The 20,023-nt window shown below is 45.0% G+C and overlaps 1 protein-coding gene across 4 annotated transcripts in view; it reads right to left on the bottom strand.

Moving 5' to 3' along the window:
• The window catches only part of LOC110518394 (voltage-dependent L-type calcium channel subunit alpha-1C), a 561,342-nt gene that overhangs the window by 57,950 nt on the left and 483,369 nt on the right, over positions 1-20,023 (bottom strand). For all 4 annotated transcript variants that reach the window (XM_036944962.1, XM_036944960.1, XM_036944959.1 and 1 more), the window contains exons 11-15: positions 19,672-19,698; positions 16,944-17,104; positions 12,881-13,106; positions 2,677-2,878; positions 371-491 (exon numbers count right to left, since the gene is read on the bottom strand). In XM_036944962.1, the coding sequence (XP_036800857.1) occupies positions 371-491; positions 2,677-2,878; positions 12,881-13,106; positions 16,944-17,104; positions 19,672-19,698 (737 nt within the window). The remainder of the gene's footprint in view (positions 1-370; positions 492-2,676; positions 2,879-12,880; positions 13,107-16,943; positions 17,105-19,671; positions 19,699-20,023) is intronic.

Here is a 20,023-nt window from a genome sequence, read left to right as displayed (position 1 = left end):
AGGAAGTGGAGTACGGCTTCAGAGAGCAAACAACGAAGTGTCAATTGTCAGCTGACCTCTCACATTGTAGAACAACACACCTGGGTGACATGACTGAGTGATGAGTTGAGTGGACAACAAACAATCAGCCCTGATACTTGAGTAGCCTGGAATCCAAACTGAATATCACTCTGTTTCACCCGATATGGTTTGGATTCCAGGCTACTCCTAGTCATCGAGGAAACATCTGAGATACCTTACCGGTGGTATGACAATGAACTGGGTAGACAGGCGAGCAATCATCCTGCTAATGGTTCTGGATTAAAAGCATCATGTCCTTTGTCAGGGTGAAAGGCCCTACACACATCTGACCTGTTCTTTACAAGGATACAGTTTCCACAGATGAACAGGATGATGAAGTAGATACAGACTAGCATCCCTGGGAAGGACGCCCCTCCGTAGGCCATGATGCCGTCATACATCACCGAGTTCCAGTCCTCACCTGTCAGGATCTGAGAACACAGGAACAACAGATGAAGGAGCAAAACTACAACATCAACAACTATTCACCATAGACAACAACTATTCACCATAGACAACAACTCTTCACCATAGACAACAACTCTTCACCATAGACAACAACTCTTCACTATAGACAACAACTCTTCACCATAGACAACAACTCTTCACCATAGACAACAACTCTTCACTATAGACAACAACTATTCACCATAGACAATAACTATTCACCATAGACAACAACTCTTCACCATAGACAATAACTATTCACTATAGACAACAACTATTCACCATAGACAATAACTATTCACCATAGACAACAACTCTTCACCATAGACAATAACTATTCACCATAGACAACAAGAAAGTTACAGATACTCAAATGACTGGACCTTGAGAACAGAGTAGACTAGTCTACAGTATAATAGAGTACAATACAGTAGAGTACAGTAGAATATAGTACAGTAGAGTACAGTAGAATATAGTACAGTAGAGTACAGTAGAGTACAGTAGAATATAGTACAGTATAGTACATTAGAGTACAGTATAATATAGTACAGTAGAGTACAGTAGAATATAGTACAGTAGAGTACAGTAGAATATAGTACAGTAGACTACAGTAGAATATAGTAGAGTGCAGTAGAATATAGTACAGTAGACTACAGTATAATATAGTACAGTAGACTACAGTAGAATATAGTACAGTAGACTATTTTTTTTATTTTTTTTATTTTACCTTTATTTAACCAGGCAAGTCAGTTAAGAACAAATTCTTATTTTCAATGACGGCCTGGGAACAGTGGGTTAACTGCCTGTTCAGGGGCAGAACGACAGATTTGTACCTTGTCAGCTCGGGGGTTTGAACTCGCAACCTTCCGGTTACTAGTCCAACGCTCTAACCACTAGGCTACCCTGCCGCCCCAGACTACAGTAGAATATAGAACATTAGACTACAGTAGAATATAGTACAGTAGACTACAGTAGAATATAGTACAGTAGACTACAGTAGAATATAGAACAGTAGACTACAGTAGAATATAGTACAGTAGACTACAGTAGAATATAGTACAGTAGACTACAGTAGAATATAGTAGAGTACAGTAGAATATAGTACAGTAGACTACAGTATAATATAGTACAGTAGACTACAGTAGAATATAGTACAGTAGACTACAGTAGAATATAGAACAGTAGACTACAGTAGAATATAGTACAGTAGACTACAGTAGAATATAGTACAGTAGACTACAGTAGAATATAGTAGAGTACAGTAGAATATAGTACAGTAGAGTACAGTAGAGTACAGTAGAATATAGTACAGTAGACTACAGTAGAATATAGTACAGTAGAGTACAGTAGAGTACAGTAGAATATAGTACAGTAGACTACAGTAGAATATAGTACAGTAGACTACAGTAGAATATAGAACATTAGACTACAGTAGAATATAGTAGAGTACAGTAGAATATAGTACAGTAGACTACAGTAGAATATAGTACAGTAGACTACAGTAGAATATAGTAGAGTACAGTAGAATATAGTACAGTAGACTACAGTAGAATATAGTAGAGTACAGTAGAATATAGTACAGTAGACTACAGTAGAATATAGAACAGTATAGTACAGTAGACTACAGTAGAATATAGTAGACTACAGTAGAATATAGTACAGTAGACTACAGTAGAATATAGTACAGTAGACTACAGTAGAATATAGTAGAGTACAGTAGAATATGGTACAGTAGAGTACAGTAGAATATAGTACAGTAGACTACAGTAGAATATAGTAGAGTACAGTAGAATATAGTAGAGTACAGTAGAATATGGTACAGTAGAGTACAGTAGAATATAGTACAGTAGACTACAGTAGAATATAGTAGAGTACAGTAGAATATAGTAGAGTACAGTAGAATATGGTACAGTAGAGTACAGTAGAATATAGTACAGTAGACTACAGTAGAATATAGTAGACTACAGTAGAATATAGTACAGTAGAGTACAGTAGAATATAGTACAGTAGAGTACAGTAGAATATAGTACAGTAGACTACAGTAGAATAGAGTACAGTAGACTACAGTAGAATATAGTACAGTAGACTACAGTAGAATATAGTACAGTAGACTATAATAGAGTACAGTAGACTAGACTAGACAGTAATCATTCTCCCTTCTCTCTCTACCTGAAAGACGGTGAGCAGCGACTGGGGGAAGTTGTCGAAGGTTGACCGGCGCGTCTCGTCGAAGTTGAACTTGCCTCCGAAGAGCTGCATGCCGAGCAGGCTGAAGATGATGATGAAGAGGAAGAGTAGCAGTAACAGGGAGGCGATGGAGCGAACAGAGTTAAGCAGCGATGCCACCAGGTTACTCAGAGAGTTCCAATACCTGAGAAAAAGAGAGAATGGAGGGAGAGAGAGAGAGAGAGAGAGGAGAAGAGAGAGGGAGGTAGAGAGAGAGAGAGAGAAAGAGAGAATGGAGGGAGAGAGAGGAAGGGAGAGAGAGAGGGGAAGTGAGAGAGAGAGAGAGGAGAGGAGAGAGAGACAGACAGATGAGTGAGAGAGAGAGAGAGAGAGGAGAGAGAGAGAGAGGAGAGAGGAAGGGAGAGAGAGAGAGGAGAGAGAGAAAGGAGAGAGAGGAAGGGAGAGAGAGAGATAGGGAGAGAGAGAGACGAGAGAGAGGAAGGGAGAGAGAGAGAGAGAGAGAGGAGAGAGAGAGAGAGGAGAGAGAGGGAGGGAGAGAGAGGAGAGAGAGGGAGAGAGAGAGAGAGAGAGAGAGAGAGAGGAGAGGGAGAGGGAGGGAGAGAGATAGAGAGAGAGAGGGAGGGAGAGAGGGAGAGAGAGGGAGAGAGAGAAAGAGAGAGGGAGGGAGAGAGAGGGGGAGAAAGAGAGGGAGATAGAGAGAGAGGGAGAGGGAGATAGAGAGAGGGGGAGAGAGAGATAGAAACAGAGTTGGAGTCAGCATCCAAACTACAATACCCAAGACACCACAGGGCAATGACCACACTGGCACTCAACCTACAGAGCTGTCACAGTTACTACCATTGACTACAGTTCCCAGGAGGCAGCAGGTGAGAGAAAGGGCTATAGCACTGGATTGTGGTCCTGTCTGTAGACCGTTTTGTCCTGTGCCATGTTATTAAAGGCCCAGTGCTATTATTTCCCCTGTGACAAAATAGTCCGCGGTAGCTTCACTCGTACCTGGCGAGAAGTGTCTAGTGACAGAGCACTTCCTGTGAGACCTGAGGCAGCACTGAACCAAGGCATCAGCTAACTTCCATTCCGCTTCAATGAGTGAACATGACCACGTAAAAACATGTGTACTAGTGTTGGTGTAGTACTGGTGTAGTACTGGTGTAGTACTGGTGTAGTACTGGTGTAGTACTGGTGTAGTACTGTATTAGACTGAGTGCTGGTGTAGTACTGGTCTAGTACTGGTGTAGTACTGGTGTAGTACTGGTCTAGTACTGGTGTAGTACTGTATTAGACTGAGTGTTGGTGTAGTACTGGTCTAGTACTGGTGTAGTACTGGTGTAGTACCGGTGTAGTACTGGTGTAGTACTGTATTAGACTGAGTGTTGGTGTAGTACTGGTCTAGTACTGGTGTAGTACTGGTGTAGTACTGGTCTAGTACTGGTGTAGTACTGTATTAGACTGAGTGTTGGTGTAGTACTGGTGTAGTACTGGTGTAGTACTGGTGTAGTACTGGTGTAGTACTGGTGTAGTACTGTATTAGACTGAGTGTTGGTGTAGTGTTGGTCTAGTACTGGTGTAGTACTGGTGTAGTACTGGTGTAGTACTGGTCTAGTACTGGTACAGTACTGTATTAGACTGAGTGTTGGTGTAGTGTTGGTCTAGTACTGGTGTAGTACTGGTGTAGTACTGGTGTAGTACTGGTCTAGTACTGGTACAGTACTGTATTAGACTGAGTGTTGGTGTAGTACTGGTACAGTACTGTATTAGACTGAGTGTTGGTGTAGTACTGGTACAGTACTGTATTAGACTGAGTGTTGGTGTAGTGTTGGTGTAGTACTGGTGTAGTACTGTATTAGACTGAGTGTTGGTGTAGTGTTGGTCTAGTACTGGTGTAGTACTGTATTAGACTGAGTGTTGGTGTAGTGTTGGTGTAGTACTGGTGTAGTACTGTATTAGACTGAGTGTTGGTGTAGTGTTGGTGTAGTACTGGTGTAGTACTGTATTAGACTGAGTGTTGGTGTAGTATTGGTGTAGTACTGTTGTAGTACTGTATTAGACTGAGTGTTGGTGTAGTACTGTATTAGACTGAGTGTTGGTGTAGTACTGTATTCGACTGAGAGGAGAGACCTAGACAGTGACTAGAGAGGAGAGACCAGACGGTGACTAGAGAGGAGAGACCAGACAGTGACTAGAGAGGAGAGACCAGACAGTGACTAGAGAGAAGAGACCAGACAGTGACTAGAGAGGAGAGACCAGACAGTGACTAGAGAGGAGAGACCAGACAGTGACTAGAGAGGAGAGACCAGACAGTGATGAGAAGAGACCAGACAGTAACTAGAGAGGAGAGACCAGACAGTGATGAGAGAGGAGACACCAGAGAGTGACTATGGAGGAGAGACCAGACAGTGATGAGAAAGAAGAGACCAGACAGTGACTAGAGAGGAGAGACCAGACAGTGACTAGAGAGGAGAGACCAGACAGTGATGAGAGAGGAGACACCAGAGAGTGACTAAAGAGGAGAGACCAGACAGTGATGAGAAGAGACCATTGATTTGATAAAATAGCATGTCATATATCACTTAGTCCATAGTAAAGACACAACACAGGGTGGGGCTGAGCCTGAGATTTCACTTTGTGAAAATATGTGTTGGTCTGATGTGATGAATAAGGAGCATCCAGACGCTGCACTTTGTGAAATTGCTTCTTTCCGATTATTGATAAGCATGTACCTGTTAAATTGACAGTTAGAACTCCATGGATTGATGAGGAATTGAAAAACTGTATGGATGAAATGAGATAATATGTCTGTCTGCACATCTGACTGGCTGACTTACTGCAAATTGAGAAATGATGTGACTAAACTCAACAAAAAGAAGAAACTGTATTATGAAGCCAAGATCAATGATCTAAAGAATGATGGGGGAAAAAAAGTTTTATGGGCAGAAAGACAAACTCAACTCCATCTTTCATCGAATCAGATGGCTTATTAATCACAAAACCATTTGATGTTGCCAATTATTTGAATGATTAGTTCATTGGCAAAGTGGGCAAACTTAAGCAGAAAATGTCAACAACGAACAGTGAGCCATCATACTCAATCCATTAAAAACAAACCAATTATGAAAGAAAAACATTTGTATGTTTGAATTTTGTAAAGTTAGTGTGCGACAGCTGGAAAGATTATTGTTATCAATCAATAATGACAAACCTCCTGATATTGACAACTTAGATGGAAGGATACTGAGGGGAGACAACCACATATCACAGGCATATAAAGTACATTTTTTCTCAATAACGTAGCTATCAGTAGAGTTGGGGGGGGGGGGGGGGGTCAAGTGCAAGTGCTGGTTACGTTTTTTTGAGGTGAGGAGGAGGATCATTTAAGATACTGTATGAAGAGGTAAGGTTTCAGATGATTTCAGAAGATGGGCAGGGACTCTGCTGTTCTAGCTTCAGGGGGAAGCTGGTTCCACCATTGGGGTGCCAGGACAGAGAAGAGCTTGGACTGGGCTGAGAGGGAGCTGCCCTCCCGTAGGGGTGGGAGGACCAAGAGACCTGAGGTGGCAGAACGGAGTGCTCGGGTTGGAGTGTAGGGCTTGATCAGAGCCTGAAGGTAGGGAGGGGCAGTTCCTCTTGCTGTTCCGTAGGTAAACAGGTTGAAGTTTGAAAACCAGGAGGGCTGCAGCGTTCTGGATAAGTTGCAGGGGTTTGATGGCACAAGCAGGGAGCCCAGCCAACAGAGAGTTGCAGTAGTCCAGACAGGAGATGACAAGTGCCTGGATTAGGACCTGCGCCGCTTCCTGTGTGAGATAGAGTCGTACTCTACTGATGTTGTAGAGAATGAACCTGCAGGAACAGGTCACTGCTTTGATGTTTACTGATAACAACAGGGTGTTGTCCAGGGTCACGCCAAGGTTCTTTGCACTCTGGGAGGGTAACACTGTGGAGTTGTCAACCGTGATGGAGAGGTCTTTGAGCGGGCAGGTCATCCACGGGAGGAAGAGCAGCAGAGGTTGAGCTTTAGGTGGTGGGCTGACATCCCAGTTGAGGAATCAGCCAGGCAACCAGAGATGTGTGTTGCCACCTGGGTGTCAGAAGGCAGGAAGGAGAACAGTTGTTGAATGTCATCTGCATAGCAATGATAGGGGAGATCATGTGAGGATAGGACGGAGCCGAGGGACTTGGTGTAGAGAGAGAAGAGGATCTAGAACTGAGCCCTGGGGGACACCAGTAGTGAGAGTACGTGGTGCAGACACAGATCCTCTCCACGTCGCCTGGTAGGAGCGGCCTGCCAGACAGGACGCAGAGTGTACAGAGCCTGAGACAACCAGCCCTGAGAGGGTGGAGAGGAGGATCTGATGGTTCACAGTGTCGAAAACAGAGGATAGATCTAGAAGGATGAGAACCATCCTTAGAAGAGAGAGAGTCAACTCCGTGACACAGAGGAGAATAGTCTCGGTTGAGGGACCTGTCTTGAAGCCTGACTGGTTAGGGTCAAGAAGATAGTTCTGAGAAAGATAACGAGGACATTGATCAAAGACAGAACGCTGAAGTAGTTTGGAAAGAAAAGAAAGAAGGGATACAGATCTATAGTTTTTGACGTCAGATGAGTCAAGTTTCTTGAGGAGGGAAGCAACTCGGGCCATTTTGAAGTCAGAGGAGACGTAGCCAGTTGTCAGGGATGAGTTGACGAGGGAAGTGAGGAATGGGAGAAAGTCTCCAGAGATGGTCTGGAGAACGGAGAAGGGGATGGGATCGAGCGGCCAGGTTGTCGGAGCGGCCAGACAACAGGAAGTCATCTGGATAGAGAGGGGAGAAAGAGGTCAAGGCGTAGGGTAGTTCTGTGTGAGTGAGACCAGTGTACTCAATAGGCTGAGTGAATGAGTAGCAGATGTCGTCAACCTTTTTCCGCAGAGAGGGAGGAGGGAGAGGGTGGAGGATTAAGGAGGGAGGACAAGGTGGAAAAGAGTTTCCTAGGGTCAGAGGCAGACACATGACATTCAGAGTGGTAGAAAGTGGCTTAAGCAGCAGATACAGAGGAAGAGAAGGTAGAGAGGAGGGAGGGAAAGGATGATAGGTCCTCCAGAAGTTTAGTTTTCCTCCATTTTCTCTCAGCTTCCCGCAGCCCTGCTCTGTAAACTCGCAATGAGTCACTGAGCCACGAAGCAGGAGGGGAGGGCCGAGCCGGCCGGGAGGTAAGGGGACAGTGTGAGTCATAGGATGCAGAAAGGGAGGAGAGTAGGATTGAAGAGGCAGAATCAGGAGACAATGAGGGAGAAGCATTTAGCAGAAGGGAGAGATGATAGGATAGAAGAGGAGATAGTAGTGGGAGAGAGAGAGAAGATTGCGACGACGCATGGCCATCTGGGTAGGAGCTGAGGGGCTTGGGTTGGAGGAAAGGGAGACAGAAAAGGAAACAAAGTAGTGATCAGAGACCTGGAGGGGGGGGGGGGTGCAGTGAGATTAGTAGGAGAACAGAGACCTGGAGGGGGGTTACAGTGAGATTAGTAGGAGAACAGAGACCTGGAGGGAGGTTACAGTGAGATTCGTAGGAGAATAGAGACCTGGAGGGGGGTTACAGTGAGATTAGTAGGAGAACAGAGACCTGGAGGGAGGTTACAGTGAGATTCGTAGGAGAATAGAGACCTGGAGGGGGGTTACAGTGAGATTAGTAGGAGAACAGCCTCCAGTAAAGAGGAGGTCAACAACTATCTGCAAATGATGAGCAGTTCACACAACATGTAGGCTACTGGGAAGACAGGCAGAACTGAAAGTAGATGGACCAAGCTAGCAGGAAGACAGGCAGAACTGAAAGTAAATGGACCAAGCTAGCAGGAAGACAGGCAGATCTGAAAGTAGATGGACCAAGCTAGCAGGAAGACAGGCAGAACTGAAAGTAGATGGACCAAGCTAGCAGGAAGACAGGCAGAACTGAAAGTAGATGGACCAAGCTAGCAGGAAGACAGGCAGAACTGAAAGTAGATGGACCCAGCTAGCAGGAAGACAGGCAGAACTGAAAGTAGATGGACCCAGCTAGCAGGAAGTCAGTACTAGACCACAACATTATACAACATTATATTAATCACTCCTGGAGTCCTCTAGCTATAGAACAAATCAACCGCAGCTAATGAAGTCACTGAAACCCTGAACAAGGAGTTTCAGTCAGTTTTGGAATGGGTGGCCAGTAATAAACTGGTCCTGAACATCTCTAAAACTAAGAACATTGTATTTGGTACAAATCATTCCTTCAGTTCTAGACCTCAGCTGAATCTGGTAATGAATGGTGTGGCTGTTGAACAAGTCGAGGAGACTAAATTACTTGGCGTCACCTTAGATTGTAAACTGTCATGGTCAAAACATATAGATTCAATGGTTGTAAAGAAGGGGAGAGGTCTGTAATAAAGGGAGAGGTCTGTAATAAAGGGAGAGGTCTGTAATAAAGGGAGAGGTCTGTAATAAAGGGAGAGGTCTGTAATAAATATATGTTCTGCTGTTTTGACACCACACTCCACAGAGCCAGTCCTGAAGGCTCTAGTTTTATCTGATCTGAATTATTGTCCAGTCATGTGGTCCAGTGCTGCTAGGATAGACCTAGTTAATCTGCATCTGGTCCAGAACAGAGCCGCATGTCTTGCTTTTCATTGTAATCAGAGGGCTGATATAAATACTATGCATGTCAGTCTCTCTTGTCTAAGAGTCTGAGGACAGACTGACTGCATCACTTCTTCTTTTTAGAAGAAACAGTCATGTGTTGACAATACCAAATAGTTTGCAAGGTCACCTTACACACAGCTCTGACACACAAACTTACCCCACCAGACAAGCCACCAGGGGTCTTTTCATCGTCTCCAAATCCAGAACAAAATTCAAGAAAGTATACAGTTACAGTATGAAGAGATGTTATTGCGTGGAACTTCCTTCCATCTCATATTGCTCAAATGAGCAGCAAACCTGGTTTAAAAAACCCAGATAAATCAACACCTCACGGCACAACGCCTCTCCCCTAATAGACCTAGATAGTTTGATCTAGATAGTTAGACCTAGATAGTTTGATCTAGATAGTTTGATCTAGATAGTTAGACCTAGATAGTTTGATCTAGATAGTTTGACCTAGATAGTTTGACCTAGATAGTTTGATCTAGATAGTTTGACCTAGATAGTTTGACCTAGATAGTTTGACCTAGATAGTTTGACCTAGATAGTTTGATCTAGATAGTTTGACCTAGATAGTTTGATCTAGATAGTTAGAACTAGATAGTTTGATCTAGATAGTTTGACCTAGATAGTTTGACCTAGATAGTTTGACCTAGATAGTTTGATCTAGATAGCTTGACCTAGATAGTTTGACCTAGATAGTTTGATCTAGATAGTTTGACCTAGATAGTTTGACCTAGATAGTTTGATCTAGATAGTTTGACCTAGATAGTTTGATCTAGATAGTTTGACCTAGATAGTTTGACCTAGATAGTTTGATCTAGATAGTTTGACCTAGATAGTTTGATCTAGATAGTTTGACCTAGATAGTTTGACCTAGATAGTTTGACCTAGATAGTTTGATCTAGATAGTTTGACCTAGATAGTTAGATCTAGATAGTTTGACCTAGATAGTTTGACCTAGATAGTTTGATCTAGATAGTTTGTGTGTATGTATCGATATGTAGGCTACGTGGGCCTTTTGTAAATTCATGTAGTTCTGTCCTTGAGCTGTTCTTGTCTATTAATGTTCTGTATGATTTCATGTTTTGTGTGGAGCCCAGGAAGAGAAGCTGCTGCTTTCACAACAGTTAATGGGATCCTAATAAAATACCAATACCTCCTCTCCTCTCCCCCCTCCTCTTCCTCCCCCCCTCCTCTAATCTCCCCCCTCCCCTCCTCTCCTCTCCCCCTTCCTCTCCTCTCCTCTCCCCCCTCCTCTCCTCTTCCTCCTCCCCCCCTCTCCTCTCCCCCCCTCCCCTCCTCTCCCCCCTCCTATCTTCCTCCCCCTCCCCTCCTCTCCCCCCCTCTCCTCTCCCCCCTCCTATCTTCCTCCCCCCGTCCTCTACTCTCCTCTCCCCCCTCCTCTCCTCTCCCCCCTCCTCTCCCCTTTTTCTACCACTTTCTCCTCTCTACTCCACTGTTGACTCAACTCTCTGTCCTCTACCCTCTCTCACCCAATCTCTCCTCCTCTTGTGTCCTCTGAATAGGGGTCAGAGGTCAGGGGTAAAGGTAAACATGGAGGATGAGTTAAACTCAACTCTGAGATTAGTAGTGGTGGCCAGGAGGAAGGGAGAGAGGCACCTGTTGTACATGTGGCTTTAAAGTGAAGAAGAAAGAGGACCTTTGACCTCGGGTCTAAAGTAGAAAACTAAATAGGAAATATGGTACCGTTTGGGACACAGCAACGGAGAGAGTAATAGTGTGATGGAGTCCGCCAGCAGCACCAATGAACTGTATAGCCTCAGTAGAACAGGCTGAAAGCTACATTACTATATTATTGGAATTTAGTGAACCCTACCAGCAGCACCAATGAACTGTATAGCCTCAGTAGAACAGGCTGAAAGCTACATTACTATATTATTGGAATATAGTGAACCCTACCAGCAGCACCAATGAACTGTATAGCCTCAGTAGAACAGGCTGAAAGCTACATTACTATATTATTGGAATATAGTGAACCCTACCAGCAGCACCAATGAACTGTATAGCCTCAGTAGAACAGGCTGAAAGCTACATTACTATATTATTGGAATTTAGTGAACCCTACCAGCAGCACCAATGAACTGTATAGCCTCAGTAGAACAGGCTGAAAGCTACATTACTATATTATTGGAATATAGTGAACCCTACCAGCAGCACCAATGAACTGTATAGCCTCAGTAGAACAGGCTGAAAGCTACATTACTATATTATTGGAATATAGTGAACCCTACCAGCAGCACCAATGAACTGTATAGCCTCAGTAGAACAGGCTGAAAGCTACATTACTATATTATTGGAATATAGTGAACCCTACCAGCAGCACCAATGAACTGTATAGCCTCAGTAGAACTAGCTGAAAGCTACATTACTATATTATTGGAATATAGTGAACCCTACCAGCAGCACCAATGAACTGTATAGCCTCAGTAGAACAGGCTGAAAGCTACATTACTATATTATTGGAATATAGTGAACCCTACCAGCAGCACCAATGAACTGTATAGCCTCAGTAGAACTAGCTGAAAGCTACATTACTATATTATTGGAATATAGTGAACCCTACCAGCAGCACCAATGAACTGTATAGCCTCAGTAGAACTAGCTGAAAGCTACATTACTATATTATTGGAATATAGTGAACCCTACCAGCAGCACCAATGAACTGTATAGCCTCAGTAGAACTAGCTGAAAGCTACATTACTATATTATTGGAATATAGTGAACCCTACCAGCAGCACCAATGAACTGTATAGCCTCAGTAGAACAGGCTGAAAGCTACATTACTATATTATTGGAATTTAGTGAACCCCACCAGCACACTTCATTACCCACAATTCAAAACGCATTAACGGTGAAATTAAATGGATCCGCTCAACTAGAAATGGCTTCCCTCCCCTCCCGGATACGGTGTTGTAACATGGACAGTGTGACAGAGAGAGGACAAGTACCCTTGGATGGTGACTGATGGAAACTCTACGTGTTAGTAATGATTAACATGTCGACTGTTGCTAGATGGAAGGTCCTTTTACGCTGCCCTGGTCACAAAGCCACAGCAGATCAACAGTAGTCAACTATGTAGGGAATAGGGCTCTGGTTAACAGAAGTCCACTATGTAGGGAATAAGGCTCTGGTTAACAGTAGTCCACTATATAGGGAATAGGGCTCTGGTTAACAGTAGTCCACTATATAGGGAATAGGGCTCTGGTTAACAGTAGTTAACAGTAGTCCACTATATAGGGAATAGGGCTCTGGTTAACAGTAGTCCACTATATAGGGAATAGGGCTCTGGTTAAAAGTAGTCCACTATATAGGGAATAGGGTGTCATTGGGGACTCATCCATACAGATAGGAACTGTCCTCCAGCTTTATTTACCCCACAAAATGGGACACAGTCTTTTATTTAGTTTTAATGTAGTAGTGACTGTGTTATGTGGTACTATACCTTGTGATTTTGAAGATACGTAGAAGGCGTACGTAGAACAGAGATGCCTAGTGACTGTGTTATGTGGTACTGTACCTTGTGATTTTGAAGATACGTAGAAGGCGTACGCAGCGCAGCACAGAGATGCCTAGCGGGGACATGATCTTGGTCTCCACCAGAATGGTCTCCAGGATGCCTCCACACACCACGAAGCTGTCAAAGCGGTTGAACAGAGACACGAAGTAGGCCTGTAGACCCAGGCTGTACATCTTTAACAGCATCTCCCCTGTAAACAATGCCAGCAGGACCTTGTTGGCTATGTCTGGGGAGAGAGAGAGAGAGAGAGAGAGAGAGAGAGAGAGGGGAGAGAGAAAGAGAGGGAGAGAGAGAGAGAGAGAGCGAGAGAGAGAGAGAGAGAGAGAGAGAGTGGGAGAGAGAGAGAGCGAGAAAGCAAGGGGTGAGAGAAAGAGAGAGAGAGAGAGGGAGAGAGAGAGAAAGCAAGGGGTGAGAGAGAGAGAGGGAGAGAGGGTGGTGATAGAGACAGAGAGAGAGAGAGAGAGAGAAAGAGAGGGAGAGAGAGAGAGAGAGAGCGAGAGAGAGAGAGAGAGAGAGAGAGAGAGCGAGAAAGCAAGGGGTGAGAGAGAGAGAGGGAGAGAGGGTGGTGAGAGAGAGAGAGAGAGAGAGAGAGAGAGAGAGAGAGAGAGAGAGAGAGAGAGAAAGAGAGGGAGAGAGAGAGAGGGAGAGAGAGAGAGAGAGGGAGAGAGGGTGGTGAGGGCATATAACTTAAAGTAACTGTCCAGTATTTACAGATTTATATGAAATATGACCTAGAATTGAGTGAAATAAGTTATGAAGCAGCTTTTCTAACCAGGACGACGCTGGGCCAAACCCTCCTCTAACCCGGACGACGCTGGGCCAAACCCTCCTCTAACCCGGACGACGCTGGGCCAAACCCTCCCCTAACCCGGACGACGCTGGGCCAAACCCTCCCCTAACCCGGACAACGCTGGGCCAAACCCTCCCCTAACCCGGACGACGCTGGGCCAAACCCTCCTCTAACCCGGACGACGCTGGGCCAAACCCTCCCCTAACCCGGACGACGCTGGGCCAAACCCTCCCCTAACCTGGACGACGCTGGGCCAAACCCTCCCCTAACCCGGACGACGCTGGGCCAAACCCTCCCCTAACCTGGACGACGCTGGGCCAAACCCTCCCCTAACCCGGACGACGCTGGGCCAAACCCTCCCCTAACCTGGACGACGCTGGGCCAAACCCTCCCCTAACCCGGACAACGCTGGGCCAAACCCTCCTCTCCCCCGGACGACGCTGGGCCAAACCCTCCTCTACCCCGGACGACGCTGGGCCAAACCCTCCTCTACCCCGGACGACGCTGGGCCAAACCCTCCCCTAACCCGGACGACGCTGGGCCAAACCCTCCCCTAACCCGGACGACGCTGGGCCAAACCCTCCACTAACCCGGACGACGCTGGGCCAAACCCTCCTCTACCCCGGACGACGCTGGGCCAAACCCTCCCCTAACCCGGACGACGCTGGGCCAAACCCTCCCCTAACCCGGACGACGCTGGGCCAATGGGACTCCCGGCCACGGCCGGTTATGGCACAGCCCGGGAATTAACCCGGGTCTGTAGTAACGCCTCTAGCAATGCGATACGGTGCTTTAGACCGCTGCGCCACTCAGGAGACCCAGAATATTAACTTTTAAAAGTGAGATTTTCACTATAAAATTACTTTAGGATTAGTGAGGTGTAGAAACCAACAGCTTATTGGATAAAGGAGAAAGGTGAATAGAAGGAGGGAATAAATGAGAAAGACTAAATAACAGAGATTATTTAATAAAGATATTTTGGCTACTCTGAGGAGTGAGGAGGAGAAAGACTAAATAACAGAGATTATTTAATAAAGATATTTTGGCTACTCTGAGGAGTGAGGAGGAGAAAGACTAAATAACAGAGATTATTTAATAAAGATATTTTGGCTACTCTGAGGAGTGAGGAGGAGAAAGACTAAATAACAGAGATTATTTAATAAAGATATGTTGGCTACTCTGAGGAGTGAGGAGGAGAAAGACTAAATAACAGAGATTATTTAATAAAGATATTTTGGCTACTCTGAGGAGTGAGGAGGAGAAAGACTGAATAACAGAGATTATTTAATAAAGATATTTTGGCCACCTCGAGGAGTGAGGAGGAGAAAGACTAAATAACAGAGATTATTTAATAAAGATATGTTGGCTACTCTGAGGAGTGAGGAGGAGAAAGACTAAATAACAGAGATTATTTAATAAAGATATTTTGGCTACTCTGAGGAGAGAGGAGGAGAAAGACTAAATAACAGAGATTATTTAATAAAGATATTTTGGCTACTCTGAGGAGAGAGGAGGAGAAAGACTAAACAACAGAGATTATTTACTAAAGATATTTTGGCTACTCTGAGGAGAGAAGAAGAGAAATGACAACACAAAGAATTGAACAACAAATCTGTGAAGAATGTGAGTTGGTGAGCCGTGTTGTTAGCAGGATAATAACACCAGTTCAGAAGTAATCCAAACATACCTCTGAACCATCACGGCTCCCTCCACTCGTGTATGTGAATAAGAACATTTTATTTACATGATGTGACAGATGCTATTCTGTGTTGTTGTCTCTGTACCTTGGGGAACCAGGATGTACCAATGGTAGCAAACTCTTTGTGTCTCAGTCAGGAGAAATAAACTTCTGTTATTGACTTGTTCTAAGATAAGTGACTGTATTATAGTACTATATGTACCAGCTAATGATAATGATAATGATAATGATAATGATAATGATAATGTACAATACACTGTGGTGCTGAGATAATGAAATAAAATGTACTGGAACTTGAGCTGCTGTTGATGTGTCAGTACCTTGGGCCTCTGTGAGCCAGTCAGCCTGTTTATGGTGTTCTGAAGCTGGTATTGATGTGTCAGTACCTTGGGCCTCTGTGAGCCAGTCAGCCTGTTTATGGTGTTCTGAAGGTGGTATTGATATGTCAGTACCTTGGGCCTCTGTGAGCCAGTCAGCCTGTTTATGGTGCTCTGAAGCTGGTATTGATGTGTCAGTACCTTGGGCCTCTGTGAGCCAGTCAGCCTGTTTATGGTGCTCTGAAGCTGGTATTGATGTGTCAGTACCTTGGGCCTCTGTGAGCCAGTCAGCCTGTTTATGATGTTCTGAAGGTGGTATTGATATGTCAGTACCTTGGGCCTCTGTGAGCCAGTCAGCCTGTTTATGGTGCTCTGAAGGTGGTATTGATGTGTCAGTACCTTGGGCCTCTGTGAGCCAGTCAGCCTGTTTATGGTGTTCTGAAGCTGGTATTGATGTGTCAGTACCTTGGGCCTCTGTGAGCCAGTCAGCCTGTTTATGGTGTTCTGAAGCTGGTATTGATGTGTCAGTACCTTGGGCCTCTGTGAGCCAGTTAGCCTGTTTATGGTGCTCTGAAGCTGGTATTGATGTGTCAGTACCTTGGGCCTCTGTGAGCCAGTCAGCCTGTTTATGATGTTCTGAAGGTGGTATTGATGTGTCAGTACCTTGGGCCTCTGTGAGCCAGTCAGCCTGTTTATGGTGCTCTGAAGCTGGTATTGATGTGTCAGTACCTTGGGCCTCTGTGAGCCAGTCAGCCTGTTTATGGTGTTCTGAAGGTGGTATTGATGTGTCGGTACCTTGGGCCTCTGTGAGCCAGTCAGCCTGTTTATGGTGCTCTGAAGCTGGTATTGATGTGTCAGTACCTTGGTCCTCTGTGAGCCAGTCAGCCTGTTTATGGTGTTCTGAAGCTGGTATTGATGTGTCAGTACCTTGGGCCTCTGTGAGCCAGTCAGCCTGTTTATGGTGCTCTGAAGGTGGTATTGATGTGTCAGTACCTTGGGCCTCTGTGAGCCAGTCAGCCTGTTTATGGTGCTCTGAAGCTGGTATTGATGTGTCAGTACCTTGGGCCTCTGTGAGCCAGTCAGCCTGTTTATGATGTTCTGAAGGTGGTATTGATGTGTCAGTACCTTGGGCCTCTGTGAGCCAGTCAGCCTGTTTATGATGTTCTGAAGGTGGTATTGATGTGTCAGTACCTTGGGCCTCTGTGAGCCAGTCAGCCTGTTTATGATGTTCTGAAGGTGGTATTGACGTGTCAGTACCTTGGGCCTCTGTGAGCCAGTCAGCCTGTTTATGGTGCTCTGAAGCGATGGTTAGAGTGTTGAGGAAGACCAGGAAGATCACCAGCCAATAGAACACGCTGGATTTGACCCCCGCTCGACACTTACGACGACACAGACGGTTCCACCGCCGCGAGTACCGACTGTAGAGAGAGAGAGAGAGAGAGAGAGAGGGGGAGAAAGACAGACAGTGGGAAAGAGAGAGGGGGGAGAAAGAGGAAGAGAGGAGGAAGAGGACAGGAAGAAGAGAGGAAGGGAAGAGGGGAGGAAGAGGAGGGAAGAGGAGAGGAAGAGGAGAGGAAGAAGAGATGAAGAGGAGAGGAAGAAGAGCAATAATTTCTCCGTTTCAGTAACTGAACCAATGATCATGACATGCAGCAGTGCAGCAGGCTGGAGAACGTTGGACTGTGTCCTGAAACAGAGCAGGGAGTATCAGTATCTCAGGGGAGGGATGAGGAGTAGAGAGGACAGGAAGAGGAGGGAAGAGGAGGAGAGAGGAGAGGAGATGTGAAGGGGACATTAGGCAGCGGTTCAACTAGGACCAACAGGAGAACGTTGGACTGTGTCCTGAAACAGAGCAGGGAGTCAGTCTCTCAGGGGAGGGATGAGGAGGAGAGAGGAGAGGAGATGTGAAGGGGACATTAGGCAGCGGTTCAACTAGGACCAACAGGTGGTTCAGAGCCCACTGTCTCCTGACATGATTCATAAGAGTCTGTAGAGCACTAATGTTACACCAGAGATAGATAACATAACAGCAATGGACAGAATAACACTGGCTACATCCCACATGGTACCCTATTCCCTATGTAGGGCACTACTTTTGACCAGGGCCCATAAAAGTAGTGCACTATGTAGGGAATAGGGTGCCATTTGGGACACACCCACTGAAAACAATAACAGGCTATCTGAGTAGTGTCTGGCAAGGGACCAATAGGAACCTCACCTGGAAGATAAATGAATTGTCATTAATTCTATCACGCATTCTATTGGCTCCGGAACTTCAGCTTTTCTTTATTCTGGAACCTTCCCTGATTGTGATTGTCATGGAAACTACAGGTACATGATTCTGTTTCGGCATGTCATGGCACACATTGATCGAGGAACAAGGAACAAGGTGCACATCACATGGGACACAAAAAAATGTGTTAAACAAATCTAAATATATTTTAGATTCTTCAAAGTAGCCACCCTTTGCCTTGATGGCAGCTTTGCACATTCTTGGCATTCTCTCAACCAGCTTCACCTGGAATGCTTTTCCAACAGTCTTGAAGGAGTTCACACATATGCTGAGCACTTGTTGGCTGCTTTTCCTTCACTCTGAGGTCTAACTCATCCCAAACCATCTCAATTGGGTTGAGGTCGGGTGACTGTGGAGGTCAGGTCATCTGATGCAGCACTCCATCTTGGTCAAATAGCCCTTACACAGCCTGGAGTTGTGTTGAGTCATTGTCCTGTTGAAAATTATAGTCCCACTAAGCGCAAACCAGATAGGATGGTGTATCACTGCAGAATGTTGTGGTAGCCATGCTGGTTAAGTGTCTTGAATTATAAATACATCATTGACAGTGTCACCAGCAATGCACCCCCACACCATCACACCTCCTCCATGCTTCATGGTGGGAACCACACATGCAGAGATCATCCGTCTCACAAAGACACGGTGGTTGGAACCAAAAATCTCAAAATTGGACTTATCAGACCAAAGGACAGATTTCCACCAGTCTAATGTCCATTGCTCGTGTTTCTTGGCCCAAGCAGGTCGCTTCTTCTTATTGGTGTCCTTTAGTGGTGGTTTCTTTGCAGAAATTCGAACATGAAGGCCTGATTCACGCAGTCTCCTCTGAACAGTTGATGTTGAAATGTGTCTGTTACTTGAACTCTGTGAAGCATTTATTTGGGATGCTGGTAACTGGGTCTTCCTTTCCTGTGGCGGTCCTTATTAGAGCCAGGTTCATCATAGCGCTTAATGTTTTTTGCGACTGCACTTGATGCAACTTTCAAAGTTCTTGAAATGTTCCGTATTGACTGACCTTCATGTCTTAAAGTAATGATGGGCTGTCGTTTCTCTTTGCTTATTTGAGCTGTTCTTGCCATAATATGGATTTGGTCTGTTACCAAATAGGGCTATCTTCTGTGTACCACCCCTACCTTGTCACAACACAACTGATTGGCACATTAAGAAGGAAATAAATTCCACTAATTAACTTTGAACAAGGCACACCTGTTAAATGAAATGCATTCCAGGTGACTACCTCATGAAGCTGGTTGAGAGAATGCCAAGAGAGTGCAAAGCTGTCAAGGCTTCTCAAATATAAAATCTGTTTTAATTTTTTAACACTTTTTTGGTTACTACATGATTCCATGTGTCTTATTTCATAGTTTTGATATCTTCACTATTATTCTACAATGTAGAAAATAGTAAAAATAAAGAAAAACCCTTGAATGAGTATGTGTGTCCAAACTTTTGACTGGTACTGCACACACGCACGCACACACACATACACACACACACACACACACACACAGGTCCATCCAGCAGCCAGAAGGGATGAAAGAAAGAAAGAAAGAGAGAGAAAGAGAGAAAGAGAGAAAGAAAGAGAGAAAGAGAGAAAGAAAGAGAGAAAGAGAGAAAGAAAGAGAGAAAGAGAGAAAGAAAGAGAGAAAGAGAGAAAGAAAGAGAAAGCGATGTGATGACATCACATGTACTAACCTGAACTTGGATTTGGAGATTCTATTTCTGGAAGGAAAAACAGAATGGATTATACATACAGAACATACTGAACAAACATAACGAAGCACAAGACAACATGACAACATGGACCACAGGTGTCTCAGGAACGAAGAGGGGAGGAGAGGAGAGGTGAGAAAGAGGGAGGAGAGTAGAGGTGAGAAGGGAGGAGATTTGAGAAGGAGGGAGGAGAGGAGTGGTGAGGAGGGAGGAGATTTGAGAAGGAGGGAGGAGGGGTGAGGAGGGAGGAGAGGTGAGAAGATGAGAGGAGGACTTTTATAGATTCCTTTCTATCTTGGTCTGGTCAGATCCTGGCAGATTCAGCTACTGTTGG

Source organism: Oncorhynchus mykiss, chromosome 15 (assembly GCF_013265735.2).
Source record: "Oncorhynchus mykiss isolate Arlee chromosome 15, USDA_OmykA_1.1, whole genome shotgun sequence".
Classification (NCBI taxonomy): domain Eukaryota; kingdom Metazoa; phylum Chordata; class Actinopteri; order Salmoniformes; family Salmonidae; genus Oncorhynchus; species Oncorhynchus mykiss.
Note: the sequence above shows the minus strand (reverse complement) of the source record. Positions and strands in the feature narration are given on the sequence as shown.